Genomic DNA, 26218 nt, shown 5'->3' on the forward strand with positions numbered 1-26218 from the left:
GAATTTCGGTCCGACCATCTGCAAACTCTCTACACCACTTACGAACATTTTTGGCGTCCATGCACGACTCACCATACACTTCCGTCAATTGGCGATGGGTTTCAATCGGCGCAGTGCCCTTTGCGTTCAAAAACCGAATAACTGCGTGCAACCCGCACTTGGCGGCAGCATCCAACGGGAGTTCCATTCTCAACGGCTGCCAAGCCAAGACTGAGCGCCTCAGAGCGGCGTGCGTGTGTTTACACACAGCACTCTTCATAACAGTGTGACCAACTGCCACACAAACAGAGTTCTGTACTTATAAAAAAAATAGGAGACCTTACTTTTGGGATTACTCTCGTAATATTTGCTATTACCACTTTGTAACGGAACTCTATAACCGCCGATAACACGGAGATTTTCGCTCAAGCTAGTGACGTATTTCACTTCAATCAAATTTTTTATTTGTAATGTGTAATAATTGTAATTTACGACTTTGATTATTATACAACACTGTTCACTAATGGAAATATCTAAGCTTATAATTATTAGCAAATTTTGATCTTATATACATATTACAAATTGTATCTCTTAGCATCTCTACGTATTGTATTTACGTATAATCATGATTCTTTCAATTTCCATGCAACTCTCTTGTATATTGGATCAACGGAACACGAACAAATAAATAAACATGTTTCTTTATAAATGTTATTGACACACATTACAACTTCCACAGACTCCTTCGTAATTGAGTCCCTGAGGCCATCTGTTCAAGTTTCGTCCGATTTCACTTAAACAACAGGAGGTACGTTGCGTGCAGGTCTTGTTGCATTAATTGATTGGATTTTGGTTTGAATTTCGTGGAGGGAGGGAGAGCGACTGGATGACATCTGCCCGATAGTCAATTTTTCTAGACATAGAGATCATATAATTTATTCCGGTATGGAAGCGGCTCTCGTTGAATATACTTTTAATTCTATGTATAAGAGGACAGTATTCTTTAGGGCGCTGGAATGATACCAAGTGAATAGAAAATTTGTTCTTCACTATTTTTATTATCAACTGAGCAGGAACGTTAGTTGCCAGCACAGCACGGTAGCACTACAAATCTGATGGAGTTGGGACAACATAGTGATACATATTTAAGGGCGCCAGTTGGGCGCCCACGAGGTGCCGGTGTGGCGATGGATCCAGTCGACGTAGCTGGCGACCCGTGTGTAGATGCCGGGGTAGGGCGGCGTGGCGCACTCGTACCCCCATGACGTCAGACCCTGCAACACGCCCCCGTACAGCACTGGACCGCCAGAATCACCCTGCGGAAGCCATTCAAGGACATTAGGTTTCATTGGTGACAGTTATGATCAGGAAGTTACGTTTTCAAATATCGCTTTCTTCGAGCTAGGAAGGCTTAGCTCATTTTCAATGGTTTACCTTCTTAACAAAGGAAGTCAAATCTCTCTGCGGCGAACGGGCTGTAGTCTAGAGTACTTCGGAAATGCGACATGTGTTCAGATTAGATTAGATTAGATTAGTACTTGTTCCATAGATCATGAATACGACATTTCGTAATGATGTGGAACGTGTCAGGTTAATAAAATGTGTCTATACAAGATATTACATTGGACAAAATATTACATGACACTCAATATTTTTAATTTTTTTTTTTGTAGGGGTTGGGAAATTACTTACTTACTATATCCAAAAATTCATCTAATGCGTAGAAGGAGTTGCCATTAATAAATTCTTTTAATTTCCTTTTAAATGCTATATGGCTATCTGTCAGACTTTTGATGCTATTAGCTAAGTGACCAAAGACTTTTGTGGCAGCATAATTTACCCCCTTCTGAGCCAATGTTAGATTTAACCTTGACTAGTGAAGATCATCCTTTCTCCTAGTGTTGTAGCCATGTACACTGCCATTACTTTTGAATTCGTTCGGATTGTTAATAACAAATTTTATAAGTGAATATATATATATATATATATATATATATATATATATATATATATATATTGTGAGGCTACAGTGAAGATTTCTAGCTCTTTAAATGTCTGCAGGATGATCTTGGATGAGCTACAGCAATTATTCTGATTACACGCTTTTGTGCAATGAACACTCTTTTACTCAATAATGAGTTACCCCAGAATATGATGCCGTACGAAAGCAGAGAATGAAAATAGGCGTGGTAAGCTAATTTACTCAGATGTATATCACCAAAATTTGCAATGACCCTAATAGCACAAGTAGCTGAACTCAAACGTTTCAGCAGGTCCTCAGTGTGTTTTTTCTAGTTCAACACCTCATCAATGCATACACCTAGAAATTTTGAATATTGTACCTTAGCTACCGATTTCTGATCGAAGTCTATATTTATTAATGGTGTCATTCCATTTACTGTGTGGAACTGAATATACTCTGTTTTGTCAAAGTTTAATGAGAGCCCATTTGCAGACAACCACTTAATGATTTTGTGCTATCACGGGTGGTTGTGAACGTGAAAGCAAACAAGATGCCGGTAATTAACCTAAGTTGTCACGTTTAACGCCCCACTGCGATTGGTTTCTCCTCAATCATATCAGATATCCCTGCTCCATGAGACAATGCGAAGAGCTTTTGAGGTTACAACACAAGACAGCGAGGCATAGTCAGCTTGTCGAAAGCTGTACATCACCTCCCTTAGTTTAAATACGTTGATGGGCAAAAGCATTAAGACCATTTGTTTCATAGCTTGTTTGTCCGTCTTTGGAACGAAATACATCACTGATTCCGAGTATCAGGGATTCGACAGTTTGTTGGTAGGTTTGTGGACGTATCTGGCATTATACGTCTGCACACAAGTCATATAATTTGCGTAAATAACGAACTGCTGATTTGAGTACGCAGTGATAGCGCCCGATAGCGACCCAGATACGTTCCATAGGATTCACATAAGGCGAATTTCGTCGCCGAGACATCAACGCCAGTCCACTATAATTCTCCTCAAACCACTGTAGCACGGTTCCGGCACCTGGACACGGACGATTATACTGCTGAAAGGTGACATTGCCGTAGCATGAAGGGACGCAGGTGGTTCCCAGCTCTCTTCGATTACTACCAGAGGTCCCATTCAAGCGGAGGAGAATGTCTCCCATACCGTAACACAGCTCCCATCAGCCTGCGTCCGTGCCGCGCTGGGCGTTTCGAGCCGCCTTTCTTCACCTCGATGACGGCATTTGTGGAGACGACCATCGGCCAAATGTAGCAAAATGTGGTTCACACTGTAATGGTTCTTTATTTACGTGACCATTACCGCACTCCAACCCCAGTTCTCGATACCAGTAATATTGTACTACTTTCCTGGGAAGTAACAGACATATTTTTGTGACAATATTCACATTTGGTTTTATTAATGTATAGGTACTCCGATGTATCGATGTATTACAGCGATATGGTTCTTGTATGTATTCATTTCTGTGAGACTGTCATAATCTTTGACTTACTTGTAACCGTTTTGGCGCGAATGCGCACAGAGCAGTCTGTTTCACTTTTCAGAAGTTAAGTTGTTATTTCGCCTTGTAAAAGAACAGTCAAGTCTTGAGTTTGGTTAAAGTGGAAATTAAATATATGAAGATTGACACAAAACTGTTTCCTTGATGATGTGACAATTAAGAAGAAGTATATGTGAATTTACAAGAAGTTTAATAAAAATGTGGATCGTGAACACCAAGTCAAAAATTATTTCTACCATACCACTGTTCTGATCTGGGATTGTTTCATCATTAAGAATTTCCCAAAAAACGCATTTGTTAGGTCTTCAAATATTGCTAAAATACAGATCTGGACCTTCTAGCAGTCAAAGTGGAATCACCCTAGAATCAACAAGATGGGCCATAACAACTTCGACGAAATCTACGTGGGAATCCATTCAAGGTAAGTGCCAAAATTAATGACTTTTTTACTGTGACTTCATTATTTCCATTCTGACGATACCATCCACAGTCAATAACTTTGCTGTTGCCCGATAAAGCGAACATATGCTGCGTGAGCAACATTATTAATCTGATTTCTAACCTACTTTGCAAGTGGTGGTATTGTTAGAACCTCAAGAGCTGACATGTTTTCACTGAACGACGGTCGAATCCCGATGGTCCCGTGACCACTGCAATCGTAACTGACGATGTCGTTGGGTCACCATGTGAAGATGTAGGGGTGCTCTGCTGCATAGCTCCGTGTTCAACAATGTACGGTGTGCTGCGAAACACTTGTGCGTGCACCATCATTGTTCTCTTTCGGCAGAGATGACACAGATAATCGTCTATCCTATTTTACAGAGCACTTAAGTCTCCGAAACGCACGTTCTGTGAAGAGTCGAGGACGTCCAACCACTTACCGCCTGGTGATAGTTTCACTGTCCTTACAGCTCTTTCCGTAGGTGCACATGACAGTATCACGTCAATATTCGACTGGCTTCTCCGTTTTCGAGACACTCGTTCACGGGTTCTGAGTGACAACGAACAGCCCTTTGTTAAAGTCGCTTGTCTCAATGGATTTGCAGCCCATATCTTCGCTAGGGTGCCCCCCCCCCCCCCCCCCGGTCCGTGTCTGCTCCACTTAAATACCTTTTTTTTACCGCATCACGTGCCAGCAACGCCACCAGGAGGCATCCAACGTCGCAGTGTGACGTGGTCGTAATGGTTTTGCTGATCAGTGTATTCAAACTTTTTTGCCCTCTCACATTTAGGATTGCTTTCCAATGTCTTAATCCTAAGCATGACCTCTTGGCCACACTTTGTCATGCGGGATGTTTTTCTCAGTTCGCAAGAGTAGTACGATTTCTTGGATTGACTGATCATCCAGTCACTTGTCCAAGTTGGTCAGCGAACCACAGTGGGACACACCTATGCCAGAGATTATCTGTCGCATTACAGACAGCGCATTAAACCTTTATGATCATTTAGCCGTGACCATGATGGCTAAGTCAATCGTTACCTATCGAAAATCGAAGACAACTTCGAAATTTTGCACAAAATCGGAAAGTGTAAAGGAAATGATGTAGTGGAAGGAGTGGAAATATTCATTCACAGACAAAAAAGAATGGAGATAATATTATAAATGAGGTAGCTGAATCCAAAAACTGAAAATTCTTTAGTAGCCTTAATGCTGTTCTAAAGCAACAGGTTTAAGATGTGGCACTGTTTCCTTTTCGACCGGAGTCGCAGCGTAAAATACGTCACAACATGACTTTTGTAAAGAATGACTCCAGCCAAGCTGCAAATAGTTTAATTAGTAGTGCCTCTTCCTTACTACATGATTGTTTCGGCTATAGCGCTATTCTCGAGTAAACCTGTAGCTGTTACAGTGTTCTAAGGTTTGTACAAGTTGTACATAAAGGTCGATTTACATATTCTGCACTTCCGTATAGTTGGAACAAACGCCCATATTATATCAGTGAACGAACTGTCGACTAGCTATTTGTTGTTAGATAGTTGCAAGTCACGTATTTTCTATTTTTGTAGAATTGTTTTCGTGAAATACTTTCGACAGCTAGACTGACTGCTGAACATGGATTTCCGTCCACCCATTGTGTCCCCCCCCCCCCTCCCCCTACAAATACCCCAATAGCCAATACACCATCAGAATTGTCAACAAAGCAGTATTCTAAGTTTATTTAGATTATGACATTTAATCTTTAAGGAAAATATATTTCTAAGCATAATGGTCTGATGATGAGGAAACTTTCCAGAAATATGCAATATATTAAGTGAAACATGAGACAGGTAGCAGAAAAATGCAAATAATTAACTTAGTGATCAATATCCTAAACCTAGTAATTTGAGATGAGGAACTATTGGTCAGAATTAAATGTTTACTTTTTTAATCAGATAATGAGCTTACACCTTACGATAACACCTTCAGCTCATATGACAGCGCGTCAGCCTTGATGCCTGCATTACAGCGTTTTGTCGCACTCACTCGAATGTCCTTGTTGTTTGTTGTACCAACTGCCAGTCAGCCTATGGCCAAGCACACGCAGACACAGCGGTACAGGTGAGCCCCTGTTAATCAGACGCCATTACTGGATATCCAGCTGGAATACACTGCCGAATAACTGGCACCACGCAGGGAAGCCGTACCGTACACTGCATGCAGACAATCTCCACACATCCCCCACACAGTGAGACGATCTATGGACGATCTCCCACTACTATATAACGATCTTAATTGTTCCAGGAATGTAGAGGCTGCAGCAACTGGGATACATCGCCATCGCTTGCCACGGTAATGATGCATGATAGCCATACTAACAAATCCAACCTTGCATGAACTATCGCAGCTAGTAAGCCACTACTGCTCTTACTACCCATCCCACTGTCGCAGAGGTTTTTTTCCCAAGGCACGAGATTTGGCACTTTTTTCCCTCTGCTCTTCAAATCGCTACCCTCACTCGCGTTTCGTCCACTATCTATCACCTGATGGACCGTGTTAATGCGTAGTCTTGCCCAGACGCACGGATAACATCACAGCCCAGAAGCCTGTGATCCACTTACTAGATAACTAACATGTTGACGGAGTTGACATTAGAAATTTTGGTTTGGTCACCACGTTGGTGCGGGCGTGGAGGGGCCCCATCTCTATTGCCAAGCAGCCGCGATCCTACCACCCAGTCCCGCTCAAGTTTCTACTCAGGTTTTTATGCCAGTGATTTCGCACAGGAATAAATTCATAGGAATGAGAGTCAGTTACCGTTCTGGCATAGGACAGCGCTTGTGGAGGTGCGGATTTCTCTTTCCTTCGCTCGGTGTTTTGCGAGAGCGAGAACAATTGTTTGATTCCTCTTGTATCGATTTTTAACTCCAGAGAAGAAGGGCAGGTTATCAATTCAATCAGCTCATGTAAAATTGGTACAATGTCAAATACAGACTTCTCATCCGAATCGCCGGGTGACCATGCATTTGGTGCCAAATAAGTTAGTCGCTCCAGCTAACCCTACTTAACACGTGGACACAACAGACAATTACGGGTAAGGAGTCACAACCATTTGTTGCTTCGAATGTAACTGGTATTTTTTCTGCTTGGTTTAAAAAACGTTGGAAGCGCAAGGCTCAGCTACTACCTCCCATTTCGACACCATAGGTTATTTAGTTACCGCTGGAAATATTTAACAGAGTAATCATTATTTTTGTTTCTCAAGAGCAAATGCGAAACTTACTGGCGTCCCTGTTACAACTTCCATTCCACCTCCCTTTTTCCTGCTGAAATGAAATATCTTTATTTAACAGTCCCCATAAGACGGTAGAACGGTCTGTACTGAATTCGAAATATGGTTAAAATAGAACTGGGATGTGTAATTATTGGCGAAAAAGATACAAGCTGTTCGAAAACTAAGTTTTATCATGAATTCCTCTTCCTTACCCACTACTTATTAGGGCAGCAGGCCGTCAACACAATTAATTCCATATGCTTGCCTAAGAGGAGGAGGAGGATATTAGTGTTTAACGTCCCGTCGACAACGAGGTCATTAGAGACGGAGCGCAAGCTCGGATGAGGGAAGGATGGGGAAGGAAATCGGCCGTGCCCTTTCAAAGGAACCATCCCGGCATTTGCCTGAAGCGATTTAGGGAAATCACGGAAAACCTAAATCAGGATGGCCGGAGACGGGATTGAACCGTCGTCCCCCCGAATGCGAGTCCAGTGTGCTAACCACTGCGCCATTGCCTAAGACCTATTCAACCTTGTCAATTCCAATCCAGTACGTCAGTTTCGTAATATTCCTCCAAACAACGATTTCAGGGGTATATGCTCATGATCAACAATGAACACATCAAAAGACGTGATGTAAACATGGTATTTACACTGCGCTCTGATACAGAGTCGCCATCATATAGGCACTGTAGTAACCAAGTGTCCAGCATGAATACGCTGAGACAGCAACAGCCGTATTTGACTCACTCAAAGGCTAATTTCCAGTGTGATGGCACCAGCCGACCTTCTGAAGCCTGTTCCAACTTCTTTTGGTCATGCATTCGGCAAGAGATAGGTGCAAATCCCGTTTTGGCCATTCTAACTTAAGTTTTTCTGTGGTCTGTCTAAATCGTTTGAGGCTAATACTGGAATGGTCCCTTTGGAAATGACACGTAGATATCTTTCCTCGTCCTTTGCGGTTTAAGCTTGTACTCCGTTTGCGAGGACATCGTCGGGTCGACCGGACGTTAAATCCTACTCTGCCTTACTGTCAGAATCACTAAGGTGCTTTAGTGTCGCAACCGTCTCATCCCTGCCTGGTCAAACTAGAGCTCTGACTAGCTAAGGACATATCGGAAAAAAGAGATTTTGTTTGCAGCACGCAAGACAGTGATGCTGTTCACGAGCCCATACTTCCCGGGGACAAGCCTAGTGCAGCCTCAAGGCTATCGGTAAATTCTACCTCCACATTTACACGATTTCTCTGCAGTTCACGCTTAAGTGTTTGGCAAAGGATTCACACAGCCACTTTCAAATTATTTCTCTGCCGTTCCAATGTCGAGTAGCACGTAAGTATAGTAGACTCGTAGATCTCTGCTTCCTCATATGTTATTGCAATATTCATTTCTCCCTTTGTAAGTGGGGTCAACAAAATATTCAGGCATTCGGAGGACAACGATGATAATTAAAGTTTAGTGACAAGATCTCGCCGCAGCGGAAATGACAGCTATTTTAATGATCGCCACACCAACTCGCTTATCAAATCCGTAACACTTTCTTCTCTGCTTCCTGATAATACAAAAGGTGCTGAACTTCCCTTCTTTGAACTTTTTTGATGTCTTCCGTCGATCCTATCTAATATGGATCCCATACTGCGAAGCATCACTACAGAAGAGAACGAAAAAGCTTAGCGTAGGCAGTCTCCTTTGTAGATATGTTGCATCTTCTAAGAGTTCTGCCAATAAAACGCAGTCTTTGGTTCACCTTCGCCACAACATATGGTGGTTCCAGTTTAAATTGTTTGTAAGTGTAATTCCTAGTTATTTTAATCGACTGCTTTTCAATTTCTGTAATGTAAGGTATAGCAGAAATTTAGCATATTTTTTTAGTACTCATTTGATGGACTTCACCCATTTTATTGTTTAAGGTCAAGTGACAGTTTCATGTAGATATCTTTTCCAAATCGTTTAGCGTTTACTTATGATTTCTTAATGACTTTACTAGGCAGTAAGCGATAGCATAATCAGCAAACAATCCAAGTGCGCTGCCCAGATTGCATCGTAAACTGTTTATACGGATTAATATCAGGAGAGGTTCTATAAAGCTTTCTTGGACAACATTAGACATCGCTTCGATTTCGCTACATAACTTCTCGTCAATTTCTATGAACCGTGACTTCTCTGACAGAAAATGAGGAATCCAGTCACGCAACGGTGCAAGGAGTCTGTGTATGTGGCACCCGAATACGATAATAATATTAATGTAAACTAAAATGAGCCTAGTGTACGACTTTATAAACTATGTATGTCTCTGACAGGCTTTATAATGCGTATCGCTGACTGTGCACGTCCGCAGAGCCAAAGGTACTACTTCTGGTCTGAGATTGTAGTGTTGGAGTAAGAGAGCACTTGGCGCACAGTTGTAGGTAGCTGTCTGTGAATGAAAGAGGATGGTGTAGGCAGTGTTTGTGGTGTGCTCTGTGAAACCACCAACTGTTATATTAACGTAGGAATAACGAGAACATGTAAGCAGAAGTCTTCAAGCAAGCAAGGCAAAGATTTTAAATAATTATGATTTTCGTTATGCCATCGCGCTAGTATAGATAAGTTGGCTGATCATTTGTAATTGTTGAGTAACCTCAGAATGTAAATAAACTGATTTGATAAAAGATAGTTAGCTATGTCACTTTTGTAATGTTTCTAAGATGTGTTAACACAGCTATAAATAAAAAAAAATGGCTCTGAGCACTATGGGACTCAGCTGCTGTGGTCATAAGTCCCCTAGAACTTAGAACTACTTCAACCTAACTAACCTAAGGACAGCACACAACACCCAGCCATCACGAGGCAGAGAAAATCCCTGACCCCAGCTATAAATCATTTGATGGTTTGTGTTTATGCTAGTTTAGTGAGGTTAGATAATACTGGCTGTATAAATCTCATTTTTCGTGAATCAATCAGTAAATATGATGGTTCAAATGGCTCTGAGCGGTATGGGACATAATATCTGAGGTCATCAGTCCCGTAGAACTTAGAACTACTTCAACCTAACTAACCTAAGGACATCACACAGATCCATGCCCGAGGAAGGATTCGAACCTGCGACCGTAGCGGTCGCGCGGTTCCAGACTGAAGCGCCTAGAACCGCTCGGCCACACGGCCAGCAGTAAATATGATGTACTTTTCTGACTAATATAACTTCAATTGTCAGATGTTTTTGAAAAGACAAACTTAATTTTCAATATAATTTTTGCTAAAAATCTCAGTGTTAGTAATTCATCACAATCAGTACCGCCACCGTGTCCAGGTCATATATTTTTCAAAGAACTTGGATTTTTCTTAAATGTTTTCATTTATCAGCCAAAAGAACTTCATCTGCATTTCAATTATTATGTTCTGCATTGCACACTGCCGAGCCTGTAGATAGCATATTTTACTTTTTCCGTGAGAGACCAGAATATAAAGCGGTCCACTGTTCCTGCTTTAGACGTAAGAGAATTTAATTTATTGTTATGTGCACAGGGACCAAGGTTATCGCCGGCCAGGGTGGCCGAGCGGTTCTAGGCGCTACAGTCTGGAACCGCGCGACCGCTACGCTCGCAGGTTCGAATCCTGCCTCGGGCATGGATGTGTGTGATGTCCTTAGGTTAGTTAGGTTTAAGTAGTTCTAAGTTCTAGGGGGCTGATGACCTTAGAAGTTAAGTCCCATAGTGCACAGAGCCATTTTTTGAACCAAGGTTATCAGTTTTGAACAAGGTCAGAGAGTTCAGTGCCTAAGGGGCTGAATGTGTTTTTGCAGTGACTGTATTTCCTTATTGGTATTGGGAGTTGCATTGCCCAATCAAAGCGTTTAAAGTTTTTGCTAAGAGTAACGCACAGTAAGCACACCGCCTGCAGTTACAACACGCTACACGATAACTCCAGTTATGTATCCATTCCTCATTCAATATATCATTGAATAATTATTACAATAACGCTAAACTTTCATTCAGCATAATCAAAAAAGAAGTACTTATTTAAAGAATGTTACAACTCAAACGATACTCCATAAGCAGGCAATGTGATTAGAAGCTGCATGTGAGGACTGGTGTCAAAAACCTTCTGAAAATCTAGAAACATAGAATCAGTTTTGTGGTATTACGCATCAGTACCACACCCACTGGTGTACTACAATTGGTAAATGAATAGCAAGTTTCCGTCTGACGCTTACACTGGTCGGCCCAGTGGTACATTCCCACTGAGTGAGCCACAGCTCCAATGGCTCTGTACCACGAGCGCCCTCTTTCGTCCCAATATAGGATGGCCGGCGGCAGCGACTCATTCCACTTTCATCTGGAGTCTCAACGCTACGACAGCTTCGTTCATACTTAGTACAGCGAGCCTCATCCAAGTTGCCCTTGTATGAGATGGACTCTGTTTCTGCTGCACTAAGTAATGAGTCTTGATATGCTTGACGAAATACGAGTTACGTAAATATTCTGTTTACTGTGTTAACTTCTTCGCTTATCATTTCTACTCCTGTCAAGCTTTACTACGCCCGCAGTTGTCGAACCATTATGTACCCCATCTCTCCTTAACATTGTGTATGTAGCCGTACACAACAAGTTTGAGGTCACCTGTCGAGAGCATTTATTACTCTACGAGAACAAAAACCTAGTTGTACTGCGATACTTTCTGAACCGGTAGTGACTGTATCAATAGATCGAGTTCTTAGAGATACGAGGGTAATCCCAAAAGTAAGGTCTCCTATTTTTTTTTTATAAGTACATAGGCCTGTTTATTTGTACAATGGTTTACATCAGTTTACAGCTTGAACATTTAGCTATTTTTCGATGCATTTTTGTAGACGCTGTGGCAGTTTTTGTATGCCCATGTCATACCAGCTCGCCGCCATGCTGTTCAGAAAGTTATGACTCTCTTCTCACCTCGTCGTCGGAGATGAATCGCTTTTCCGGCAAAATGTTCTTTTAACATAGGGAACAGGTGATAATCACTTGACGCTAAGTCGGGACTACAGGGTGGGTGGGTGATTATGTTCCACTGAAACTGTTGCAGGAGAGCAACGGTTTGCCGAGCGATGTGTGGGCGAGAGTTGTCACGGAGAATGTGTACGCCCTTGTTCAACATTCCTCTTCTTCGGTTTTGAATTGCCCGTTTGAGTTTTTTCAGAGTCTTACAGTACCTGTCAGGGTTAATTGTGGTCTCAGTGGGCATAAAGTCGACCAACAGTACCCCTTTCCGATCCCAAAAAACGGTTTTCGTGACTTTACCGGCAGACTGTGTTTGTTTGAATTTCCGCGGCTTTGGCGAAGAAGGATGCCACCACTGGCGTGATTGTTGCTTGGTCTCAGGTGTAAAGTGGTATGCCCAGGTTTCGTCACCCGTTGACAATTGAGTCCAGAAAGTTGTCCCGTTCGGCCGCAAGGCCGTGAAGAAATGGCGGGAAGCATGTCCTCAGTCAGCATCCGTGGCACCCATCTTGCGCACACCTTCCGGAAGTTCTATGTTTCCGTTAAAATACTGTGAGCGGTGCTTCGGGAATCCTCAGGAACCAACGTGTAGTGATCATCCAGGGTGATCCGCCGATCTTCACTCATCCTTTTCTCAACCTTCAACACTGTCTCCTCAGAAATTGACGATCTCCCGCTCCTTTGTTCGTCGTGAATTTCGGTCCAACCAACTGCAAAATCTCTACACCACTTACGAACATTTTGGATGTCCATGCACGACTCACCATACACTTCCGTCAATTGGCGATGGATTTCAATCGGCGCAGTGCCCTTTGCGTTCAAAAACCGAATAACTTCGCGCAATTCGCACTTGGCGGTAACATACAACGGGAGCTCCATTCTCGACGATTGCCAAGTCAAGACTGAGCGCCTCAGCGCTGCGTGCGTATGTTTACTCACAACAAATGGCTCTGAGCACTATGGGACTTAACATCTATGGTCATCAGTCCCCTAGAACTTAGAACTACTTAAACCTAACTAACCTAAGGACATCACACAACACCCAGTCATCACGAGGCAGAGAAAATCCCTGTCCCCGCCGGGAATCGAACCCGGGAAGCGAGAACGCTACCGCACGACCACGAGATGCGGACTACACACAATACGTGAAGCACTCTTCATAACAGTGTGACCAACTGCCACACAGACAGAGTTCTGTACTTATAAAGATAGGAGACCTTACGTTTGGGATTACCCTCGTAATTCATAATGATCGGAAACAGTATATGTTTCAAAGCCCTACTGCAGATCGACGTCAGTGATACGTATTGTAATTCAGCGGATTATTCCTCTTTCTTTTTTCGTGAACTAGTTGGTCTTGAGCACCATTCTAGTCATTATATACGGAGCTTTTGTCTACCGAGCGATTGTATATGAATCCTAAAAATGGGGATATTTCGTCAGCATACACAAAAGAAACCTTAACTGGTATACAGTCCAGGCTGAAGACTATAAAATAACTTAAGTTACTTCACTATATCCACTTCCAACTTAGTCATGTTAGCAACTGTTCTTCATTAGAATTCTGGGATGTTTTCTGCATCTTCTTTGATGAAAGAATTTCGGCAAACCGTGTTTAGAAACTCTCTATTATTGGAGCTGTCATCATAATATTACCATAGTTACAATGCAGTGAAGGTATTTATTGTGTCTTGTCGTTGGTATATGTTACACACAACCAGAATATCTTTAAATTTTCTGCCAGATTTTGAGGCAGAGTTTCGTTTCGGTAACTATTAGACGCCTCTCGCATGCATGTGAGGATAGATTTAGGCCCATTATCTTCCTATGAAGGTGCTCAGATGAACTCTTGTCTTAATGATCTTAGATGGTTCTTGTGCACGATCGTAACTATTCCAGTCTGGGAGTACTGTTAATAGCAATTCCCAAACCAGACAGTCATAAATCCAGAAGTGATACCCGTCCTTCAACCCGTTCCTGTATATAAACAGCAACAGGAAAACTCTTATCTACAACCTGTGAAGAATGCTTCAGACTCCTTCCTTAACACACTATGTACGGTTTTTTCACCTTAAAACGGCCAGGATTTGGTCACTGCGACCAGCGGGGAATGTTCCTGCTGTAGCGAGAACAGTGCAACCTTCGTACCGAGATCTCACGACGCCTGCTTCTTGCAGACTGTGTGTGTGTGTGTGTGTGTGTGTGTGTGTGTGTGTGTAGCACAGCGCTCAGACTGACGTGTCTCGTTAAGCTCAGCACACAACCCTTTTTGTCTACAGCCGACAGCGCCTTAATACTTACATGACAAGTACCGTAGTTCAGATCCTCGAAACGAGCAGCGCAGATCTGTGACGAGTAAATGGCGTATCCCATGTCGCCCCAAATCGATGCACACACCTCTTGGTTCCATTTGTGTAAGTCCTCTTTCTGCAGATCGTCTGTACTTGGTCCCTGGTACTGCAAAATGAAGAGTTTGTCCTTAGAACCTCACTGTAAAGACACCATGATACCATTCAACTATCGAAATTTAGAAAATTGCACCTTTAAGGAATCAAAGTAACTCATCTGAAACGAGCAAATAGTCTTAATGTAAATAGAAGAAAGATGGTACAATTACATCACTCATTCAAATCTGATACCAGTAATCGGGGAAGTGTTATACATACATCATTGCAAAGTCACATATTCACGTACGGAGTTGCAAGCAAAATTTATTAGAAATAACTGGTTATGGATTGGTGAAAAATTAGTGTATACAAACCGCACAAGTAAGTCCTCTCAATATTTATGTCATTAAAGGAGCATGCTTTTCGCTAGAATAATAATTACTGAGAAAACTCTAAGCTAATGTGACCTTTCAGCCTCCAGCTATAACCTCAAGCCTTACGGGCTAGGTGAAAAACGACATATCTCTACACAAGGCAGTAAGATACAAACACATGATTCCGTGTGAATGTGGCAGATTATTATACAAGTGAAACCAAAAACACTCTAGGTAATGGGTTCTATAGCACCAGCACCACCTTGGCCGCCTTAAAAGTAAAAAATCAGAAACTGCACAACATTGCTTTACTGCGGGTCATTCGATGGACTGTAATAAAGCGGAAACTTTCGCGAATTCATCAGTGAGGAATCGATTGCTAACTCGACAGCTGGAATACTTCTTTAATCTGGCCGGTGATTTCCTGTTAGACACGATACGAAATATTATGAAAAATCCATTTGCTAGGTAATCGACATTTCTCTGCAAGTTCAGAGAATTAGGATGATCGATTTGATATCGACACTGTGAGCTTTCATACAGAGGTCACTTCAACATTCTACCGACTTACACGCATCACCAGAATTAATACTCCGAATTCCAATACCGACAATCTGTATCTTATTGAGCAAGCAGTAAAGGAAACAAAAGAAAAATTCGGAGTAGGAATTAAAATCCATGAAGAAGAAATAAAAACTTTGAGGTTCACCGATGACATTGTAATTCTGTCAGAGACAGCAAAGGACCTGGAAGAGCAGCTGAAGGGAATGGACAGTGTCTTGAAAGGAGGATATAGCATGAACATCAAGAAAAGCAAAACGAGGATAATGGAATGTAGTCGAATTAAATCGGGTGATGCTGCGGGAATTAGATTAGGAAATGAGACACTTAAAGTAGTAAAGGAGTTTTGCTATTTGGGGAGAAAAATAACTGATGATGGTAGACGTAGAGAGGATATAACATGTAGACTGGCAATGACAAGGAAAGCGTTTCTGAAGAAGAGAAATTTGTTTACATCGAGTATAGATTTAAGCGTCAGGAAGTCGTTTCTGAAACTATTTGTATGGAGTGTAGCCATGTATGGAAGTGAAAGGTGGACGATAAATAGTTTAGACAAGAAGAGAATAGAAGCTTTCGAAATGTGGAGCTACAAAAGAATGCTGAAGATTTGATGGGTAGATCACATAACTAATGAGGAGGTATTGAATAGAGAAATTTGTGGCACAACTTGACTAGAAGAAGGGATCGGTTGAAAGGACACGTTCTGGGGCATCAAGGTATCACCAATTTAGTATTGGAGGGCAGCGTGGAGGGTAAAAATTGTAGAGGGAGACCAAGAGACGAAGACACTAAGCAGATTCAGAAGGATGTAGGCTGCAGTAGGTACTGGGAGATGAAGAAGCTTGCACAGGATAGAGTATCATGGAGAGCTGCATCAAACCAATCTCTGTACTGAAGACCACAACAACAACAAATCTTTTTCTCTTAGAAGAATTTATGACTGCTACAGATACTCTGCCGAACAAAGTCGATGATAGGATTTCAATGAAAAATTTCTTTTTGCAGCCTATAAAACAGTATTTAATATTGGACTTCGACCTTCAAAAAATAATAATTGGTATAGATTTCTAATGTCGGATGTTAGTGAAATGTGGCCGTATTTCCTTCTCTCATGGCGTCTAATGCACTGTGTATCAGAAAATAACATGTGATGTAGATAATTGCTATTCAGATGACACTAAATGCGTCAGAATTGATGAACTAGTTTTCCAAAAGGTAACATCAGATATTCACCATCCCTAAAATTACGGACACAAATTCTTTAGGTCTCTCGTTATGTCACTCAGTTGTATTTTTGCTAACTTATTCATTAATTCAGATACACAAAGAGTAACAAGCAAGAAGGGACCTTAAAAAAGTAAGTTATAGATTATTATGATAGGCCAAGTAACTTTTCTTCAAGCCCACACTACATCTCAAAGCGACAGAGATATACATATTCATTAAGTTCTGTAAGAAAACGATCGGATCGCTATATCAATGATTCAACTTCTCGACGATAGAAATCCGCACCTAGGTCACCGAGCTATCCGAGAACCGCTTTATGAACGTCTTCATCGTTGAAAAATCTCCAACCGCTGCAAATCAGTTCGTCGACTGGAATGTAGTCCAGAACTGCACGTTGAATCTGTTTGCAATTTAGAAGTTTTCCCCTAAACAACCGTACGGTCCGCGAGCTTCCATTTTGCAGAAGTTTCCAGCTGCCGCGTCCATTCAGTATCACAGCGTGATGCCCCAACCATCTGTATTGCAGCCCTTCCAAAGTTCCAAAACTTCTAATTAATGTATACTGATCGTGCTTAAAATTTAGAAAAATTTCTGAAGCAAGCTTTCGACAGTTTCAATACAGTGTTAGTGAAACTTCTCAGAAGTAGGGAAGGGTGGGCCCGGCGGAGGGTGGGGGCAGTGAATTCTCAACGCTCCTAAATTTGACATTGACCAAAAACGCTATATGTTGGATGTTTCCAACTGCAAAAATATTATCCACCAGGCCAATTTGATATGTACCGGCAGTATGGGTCATGGAGCTTACAGCTTGGCGTCCCTGTGGCTCTAGAGCCCAATAATATATCAGCTACAGGCCAATTTATTATGAACCGGCAGTGTGGGTCATGGAGATCAAGTCTGTAACTTTACAGTTTGGCGTCCCTGTGGCTCTAGGAATCAACAATATTTCATCGACAAATGAGGAAGATTTAAATCAGCGTGCGTTTGGTGGCTCAATCACCACCAAACTAGTCTCTTTCTGCGACGTTTCTCTCATTGCGATGGCGCCCACAAGAATGTGTAACGAGAATCATTCTACAAACTGTAGCGGATCAGCCTTATTATTTGTTTATTAGCAGAGGTCAAAAGTGCGTGTAGGCACCGATTATCAGGCTGCAGCACCGAGAGCTCTGTGTCTCTGAGGTCAGTTAAGTAGCAGGCGTCGACTAGAAATCAGTGGCGGCAGTCGAATGTACGAGTGTTGAGCGCGTCGCCCTAGACGCTGGCGGACTCTCGGCAATAGGCATACTGTGGCAATTGGCACATTTTTATTTAGAGCGGATAGAAAGAGGAATCGTGTGAATAGTACATGAGGAAATGTTACAGCCACCGCCCCAGTCATTACTGGATATTTAAAAAGAAACTCGAAGGAATAATCCGAACGGGAAAAAATTCGGTAGATGTGACGTACTTGTACCGACCAACGAATTATTACAGTATCATAAAAACTGGACGATTTATTCAAGAAAAAGAGCTTCGCAAATTGAGTAAGTCAATAACGCGTTGGTCCATCTGTTGCCGTAATGCGAGCTGATATTCGACTTGGCATTGATTGATAGGATTGTTGGATGTCCTCCTGAGGAATATCGTGGCGAATTCTGCCCAGTTGGTGACTTAGATCGTCAAAATCCCGAGCTGGTTGGAGGGCCTTGCCCATAATGCTCCTAACGTCCTCAACTGAGGAGACATACGGCGACGTTGCTGGGTGTGGCGAGCACGAAGACAAGTAGTAGAAATGATATTCTACGCCCCGTTTTGTTGCAAGCCATGCTGGGCTTACGTTTCAGCAAGACAACGCCGGCACACTATGAGAGTTTCTACTGACCCTCATCGTGCTTACAAAAGCCTACTTTGGTCACCAGGGTCGCCAGATCTCTCCAAAGTAGATAACGTGTGGAGTATTACGGACAAGTCCCTCCAAACAGCTCGGCATTTTGACGATCTAAGGTACCAACTGGACAGAATTCGGCAAGATATCCCTTAGGAGAACGTCCAGCAACTCTACCTACCAGTGCCAAGCCGAATGACTGCTTGCAAAAGAGCCAGATGTTGTTCAATGCGTTATTGATTTGCTCAATTTGTAAAGCTCTTTCTCTATAATAAATGATCCAATTTTTCTGAAACTGTAATCATTTATTTGTCTATATGTTGCCATCACTTCTAGTGATTCCAACCCCGCTCGGATAATTCCTTCGTGGTGCGTCTTTTTTGTTTCTTTTTTTCTTATAGTGTACATGCGTGCATGTCTAATCAGAGAGCCGTGTGACTGCTACTATTTCAGTTTTGGGTGCGTCGACATTAACCGTTATTTGTTTTTGTACCTTATATTTGGGCCTAAAAAATTACACTTCTCAGAATATTAGAACTCCACACCGCCGTTCAGTCCAATGGAACCTATATGGACTGAAGTTCGGAACTTCCAGCTGTTCTTCGTTCTCTTCTCCTTTCTCTAATGAAGGAAGCGAAAAACAAGCCTCACGCTTGCAACAGCGAGGTGTAAGGGAAGGACTTCCAGACGTATTAGTATCCAGTTCTGTAATATCATTGTAAAATCTCTCTTCGCAAGCTGATGATCTTTACACATTAGCCAAGATCAAAAATTAAGTTTAGGCTCCATTCTTCATTCCAGTGAATATTTGCGGCGAAATCTATCGGGAATGTTACAAAACTGAAGCAAGATTTTTTTGCTGAAGAATAGATTTCTCCATTAATTCATTATTCTCTCCCCATATCCAAGACTCCACATGACTTTCTGTACTACCGCGGATAGAGTACACATTGCTGGACGTGTGGCACGTGGACCACACGCTCCGAAATTACAAAACAAAGTATTTTCGGAAACTGCATCTCCTGAGGATGATGGGACTTCCGATTAGGCTCAAGTTTTTAATACTGACACTGAACCCCGTTTTGGAAAGTTGTGATGATGGCTGTAGACGAAACGGCGTAACAAATAAAAAAATACATTAAACTGACTGTTTTCTCCACTAAATAACATGTCCTGTGTCTCGGACTGTAAACTTCGCCAAACGTATTACATTTTACCCATTGTCCGAGCAAGCGGAGATGAGACATTACGTTTCTAATGCAACATTTTTTCGTCACCTTAAAATTACTGCCCAATTCGGAAAAGAAAGTAGCCACCATTTCCCACACAAACAGCACCACTCCGGCTTGTGAGAAAATCTTGTCATTTACAGTAACTGCTCAGATTTTCGTTTTGTAATTTCCTATTTTTCAAGTTTAGTTCAACTGCAAAGCAGCTACTGAGGAAAGAAACATTTAACGGCGCAACGACGACGGGCTCTTTAGACTTGGAGCCGACTGGGGAAGAAATTGGCCGTGTTCCTATGAAACGAACCATTCCAGCCCTTGCATCAAGCCAATTGAGTAAAAAAAGGAAAACCTAAAATTACTGGTCGGAAGGAGACTTCAACATGCGTTCCTCCGCTTCGAGGACCAGTTTTCTTTTTTTCTTTTCTTTTTAAGCGGAGTATTTTCCTTGTGCTGTTTAAGACGTTTTATAGTTAATCCGTATAATTAATTTAAGTATAAGGACAAAAGTAACTGAGAATCTGAAACTTTGTCCTTGTAAAGCACAGAGACCCCTTATTTTCATAAATTTGAAACTGTTTAACTAAAACTCTTTCTCAAAAATGAGGATTCTAGAGCTGAATATGGACTGAAGTTCAGAATTCCCAGCTGTTCTTCGTTCTCTTCTTCTTTTTCTAATGAAGGAAGCGAAAATCAAGCCGCATTCGCCTAAACGTTGATCTTCTGTCCGGTACGCTTGGCAAGATATTTTCAATTATACGGTCGTCGGCTTCTAGTTAGTGAATGATAAAATCTTAGAGAACAATTTATTTAATTTTATACAGGGAAGGATCGCAGTGGGCAACAGTCGAATATTCTGATTGTGGTCACTGTGTCCTTTCCCTTGCGCCCTCCCCCCCCCCCCCCCTCCCTTTCTCTACAATCGTATTTGAATCTGTGGATTCCTAAACTATCTCAGTTCTTCAATTGAAGAAATTACATAGTATCTGGTTAGGTCTTCCGCATGGGACTGTGGTATCCTGAGCCATATATAGGTATGAGATATTGGAAATGTTCATATACTTGTGTTTCATAGTGAACCTTCTGTTCGAACTTGTTTGGATTCGCTAGACAAAACTGTAACAAAAGTATTCGCTATCTACACGCAGCTATCATGCTTACAAGGGAAACTAATCATCGCAAGCCTCTCACATTTAGTGGTAAGATGGCCCAGTGGATATCCAATTAAAAACTGAACATAGACCAAGCATGAAAACAGGAAGAAGTTGTACTGAACTGTGACAAAAGAAGCAAAATAGAAACAGTGAACGGTCCAATCTCAAGATGTGCAACATCGAGTAAATGGCTGGAACCACCATATCATGGTTGTGTGGTGACGATATTGGATTACGGAGTGGGAGATTCGTGTTCAGATCTCACTCGTACCTTTTATTTAAGAAAATTATGAAGCGACAGTCCGGTCATTGACGTTTCTGTTTACTGTATTCGTACTCGCGTCTGTGTCGTGGTGTAACGTCCGCTTGCAACAACGAGGTGTAAGCAAAGGACTTCCAGGCGTACTTACCTCCTATCTCGTCTACACAAGGACCACGTGTTATGACTCTTGTGTACCGTTTTGGAAGTTTTGTCTCTTGAATTCCTTTGTTGTAACGTAGTCCACACACGTTTATTTGTTGTTTTCATTTCTGTGAGAGATGCAGCATCTCGGCTACTCTTACTATCCGATGCTAATACACTACTGGCCATTAAAATTGCTACATCCTCAAGAAATGCAGATGATAAACGGGTATTCACTACACAAATATATTATACTATAACTGACATGTGATTACATTTTTACGCAATTTGGGTGCACAGATCCTGAGAAATCAGTACCCAGAACAACCACCTCAGACCGAAACAACCGCCTCGATACGCCTGGGCATTGAGTCAAACAGAGCTTGGATGGTGTGTTCAGGTACAGTTGCCCATGCAGCTTCAACAAGATACCACAGTTCATCAAGAGTAGTGACTGGCGTATTGTGACGAGCCAGTTGCTCGGCCATCATTAACCAGACGTTTTCAGTTGGTGGGAGATCTGGAGAATGTGCTGACCAGGGCAGCAGTCGAACATTTTCTGTATCCAGAAAGGCCCGTACAGGACCTGCAACATACGGTCGTGCATTATCCTGCTCAAATGTAGGGTTTCGCAGGGAGCGAATGAAGGGTAGAGCCACGGGTCGTAACACATCTGAAATATAACGTCCACTGTTCAAAAGGCCGTCATTGCGAACAAGAGGTGACCGAGACGTGTAACCAATGGCACCCCATACCATCACGCCGGGTGATACGCCAGTATGGCGACGACGAATACACGCTTCCAATGTGCGTTCACGCGATGTTGCCAAAGACAGATGCGATCACCATGATACTGTAAACAGAACCTGGATTCATCCGAAAAAATTACGTTTTGCCATTCGTGCACCCAGGTTCATCGTTGAATACATCATCGCAGGCGCTCCTGTCTGTGATGCAGCGTCAAGGGTAACCACAGTCATGGTCTCCGAGCTGATAGTCCATGCGGCTGCAAACGTCGTCGAACTGTTCGTGCAGATGGTTGTTGTCTTGCAAGGGTCCCCATCTGTTGACTCAGGGATCGAGACGTGGCTGTACGATCCATGACAGCCATGCGGACAAGATCCCTGTCATCTCGACTGCTAGTGATACGAGGCCGTTGGGATCCAGCACGGCGTTCCGTATTACCCTCCTGAATCCACCGATTCCATATTTTGCTAGCAGTCATTGGATCTCGACCAACGCGAGCAGCAAAGTCGCGATTCGATAAACCGCAGTCGTGACAGGCTACAATCCGACCGTTATCAAAGTCGGAAACGTGATGGTACGCATTTCTCCTCCTTAGACGAGGCATCACAGCAGCGTTTCACCAGGCAACGCCGGTCAACTGCTGTTTGTGTATGAGAAATCGGTTGGAAACTTTCCTCATGGCAGCACGTTGTAGGTGTCGCCACCGGCGCCAACCTTGTGTGAATGCTCTGAAAGGCTAATCATTTGCATATCACAGCATCTGCTTCCTGTCGGTTAAATCTCGCGTCAGTAGCACGTCATCTTCGTGGTGTAGCAATTTTAATGGCCAGTAGTGTACACTCTTACCACATGCCTCATGTACTATAGCCAACACATTGTATGACAGTTGCCATGACTACAGAAGGAGAACAGACACGTCAGTGACCTGACGGAAAGTTCATAATTTAAAAAGAAAAGGGGGGGCGGGGAGAGGACGAGGGAGATTTGAACACGAGTCCTCCACCTTGAAGTCCAGTACCGTGACCTCACAGCCACGACGCCGAGTTTCTGCCATTTCGCTCGATATTGCACATCTTAAGCTTGGACTGTATACCGTTTCTGTTTTCCTTCTTTTTTCACAGTTCACTACACTTTTTACTGTTCTCATGCTTGAACTGTGTTCAGTTTTTGGTGGGCTATCCACTAAGCCATCTTACCACTAAACCTGAGAGGGCTGCGATGGGGAGTTCCCCTTGTTAGGTGTTGGAAAGAGTCGCCAGTCGGACTGGAGAATGTCTTGTAGGTGACGAGCACATGTTGCCGTACGGCGGAGGAACACCAGCCTATTCCCCTTCCATTGCCGTCTGAAAAGCTGGTTACAACAGGTACACTTGTGTGAAGTTGATCTACCAGAAGGCACCGTTGGCATGATGTTCGCAAACACATCGTGCAGCATACGTACAGCACGCTATTTTAGTACAGTATTATGAACGTTTCCTCGCATTTTTGGCAAGTTTTTATCTGACATCTCAACTGTTAAACAATCTAGCATAGTGAGACAAATAGCTGACTTACCAAGATGACAAACATTTTGTAAAAAACAACTTGAAACAGAAGCGTATGAAAATGTATTAAAGTAGATACTAGCACTGCACAAAGTGAGAATTAAAAAACTGAAAAACGAAACGTCAGTTATTGACGAACTGATATTTGAAGGTAGGTAGACAGTTCTTACCCAGAGACTTCCCCATCCGATCACTGTGACGTTGGCGCCATCTGGAACCTCCTCCCCCTGCGGTGGCAGCTGTACTGGCGCCACCGTGACCCCATCAATTGGAAAGGCTGGTGATACCTGCACAAGCGGAACAATAGTAGTGTAACTGCTGAGATTAAAATCCCTGAGTGACTGGGGAACACAGTGTCAAAGGAAATAGTGCCACTCAAAACTGATAAAGAAAACATTCATTGTAAAAGTTGGTCTGGGCCTTTACATCAGCAAATTCTCTGCCATGTAATTTACTTTGGAATTGGCTTGTATCAACTTTAACTATGATGTGGTAGTTCAGTGCTGCATGAGGACTGTCGTCTTTTCCTTGAAACTAGTGGCTTGAGTTGAATACTTACATGCAGTATGCACATGGTCGACTTACAGATCCAGATACTCTAGCTTTTCAGCATCCCATGGGTGGTTGATGCATCAAATTGGCTCTCCAAAAGGCTGCCTACACTTTGTAGAGGACACAGGTGAGAGCTCCTGAGTTGGTATGTCATAGGATTCCCACGACATGGAAATTTCCAGCACAACTCCATGTAAACAGCAATAACAAGAGGCCTTGTCACCTGCCTTAATGTAGCGCAAAGTAGAAATAAGCAACGGCTGAGGGGGAAGGAAGGAAGATTATGGTTAACATCCCACGTATGGAGAGGTTAGTTAGAGGTTGTTCACCATAAGCGGAGGAAGTGGAGGCACTCCCAACAAGAATATCGTTTCTGGAAAAAGAAAAGTAAATTCCGTGTCGATTGGAGGAAACTATGAGTGTGAAATAATTTTTTGAAAGTGCATAGACTCGTGACTGGAGATCGTAACCACTCTTTGACGGCCTTAAGCCGTAGTTTTAACAAAAATAACCTTTAATTAGTTTAACTGAAATATTTAAGTATTACTCACAAAAAAGGAATACAATATAATCCTAAGAATGCTAAGAGAGTAAGGGAGTAAGAACACTAGTCTAGATTAGAATTAGTTTGTTCGTATTAACCTATAAGTAATAGAGAGCATAGTGTCTCGCTCTCACTATGTAAAGATCTGTTCTGTAAGAACCTAGTCCGTTAGCACTAATCGCTTCGATGTGATATATAATTGTCAACTGAAAGCTGAAACAATGGATATACTCGTAAAATATCTAGTAGAAAGCGTCGGATGCTCTTTAAGGCTATTCGCAGGTGATGCAGTTGTCTATACCGAAGTGGCAACGCCAGAAGATAGAAAGAAGTTGCAGAAAGACCTGCAGAGAATTAATGAATGGTGCAGACTCTGGCAGTTGACCCTGAACGCAAATAAATGTAACATACTGCGCATACATAGGAAAAGAAATCTACTACTGTACAGCTACACTATTGATGACAAACAGCTAGAGACAGCTCAAATGGTTCAAATGGCTCTGAGCACTATGGGACTTAACATCTGAGGTCATCAGTCCCCTAGAACTTAGAACTACTTAACCCTAACTAACCTAAGGACATCAGACACATCAATGCCCGAGGCAGGATTCGAACCTGCGACTGTAGCGGTCGTGCGGTTCCAGACTGTAGTGCCTAGAACCACTCGGCCACACCAGCCGGCAGCTAGAGACAGCGTCGGCCGTAAAATATCTAGGCGTAACTATCCAGAGCGACATTAATTGGAATGACTATATAAAATAGATAGTGGGAAAAGCAGACACCAGACTCAGATTCATCGGAAGAATCTTAAGGGAATTTAACACATCCACGAAAGAAGGGGCTTATAAGAAACTTGTGCTCCCGAGTCTTGAGTACTGTTCATCTATCTGGGATCACTACCAGGTAGGACTGATAGAGGCGATAGAGCAGATCCAACGACGAGCGGCGCGTTTCGTCACGGGATCGTTTAGCTGGCGAGAGAGCGTTACGAAGATGATAAACAAACTCCACTAGCTGACGTTACAAAAGAGGCGTTGTGTATCACGGAGAGATTTACTATCGAAATTTCGGGACAGCACTTTTCAGCAGGAGTCGGACAACATATTACTTTTCCCACATACATCTCGCGTATTGACTACGAGGAGAAAATTTGAGATATTAGAGCCAGTACAGAGGCTTACCGACAATCATTCTTCCCACGCACTATTCGCGAGTGGAACACGGTTGGAGTGATCAGATAGTGGTACCGAAAGTACCCTCCACCACACACCGTTAGGTAGGTTGCGAAGTATGATGTAGAAGTAGATGTAGATATCAGTATTGTTGAAATTGTGTGTTACTCAATTTATTCCATTGATTATAAAGATCTCGAGTTTTTCCCAAACTGGATAAATCAGCTAAAGAAACAGGAACCATTATTTTGGGAGATAGTTAAAAGAGACTGAAATTATTAATGGGTAAAGAATGCGGACAGCTAACAGCATTGTTATGATAAAACTTGATGTTCTTTTTCTGAAAT

At 42.5% G+C, this 26218-nt stretch overlaps 1 protein-coding gene across 1 annotated transcript in view; it reads right to left on the reverse strand.

Annotated features, from left to right (window-relative positions):
• Positions 1-1124: 1124 nt before the first annotated feature.
• Positions 1125-26218, reverse strand: part of LOC124597648 (trypsin-like) — a 54031-nt gene continuing 28937 nt past the window's right edge. Inside the window, exons 5-6 of the mRNA XM_047135950.1 lie at positions 23774-23890; positions 1125-1295 (exon numbers count right to left, since the gene is read on the reverse strand). Coding sequence (XP_046991906.1) covers positions 1125-1295; positions 23774-23890 — 288 coding nt within the window. The remainder of the gene's footprint in view (positions 1296-23773; positions 23891-26218) is intronic.

The sequence above is a fragment of the Schistocerca americana genome, chromosome 1, assembly GCF_021461395.2.
Source record: "Schistocerca americana isolate TAMUIC-IGC-003095 chromosome 1, iqSchAmer2.1, whole genome shotgun sequence".
Classification (NCBI taxonomy): domain Eukaryota; kingdom Metazoa; phylum Arthropoda; class Insecta; order Orthoptera; family Acrididae; genus Schistocerca; species Schistocerca americana.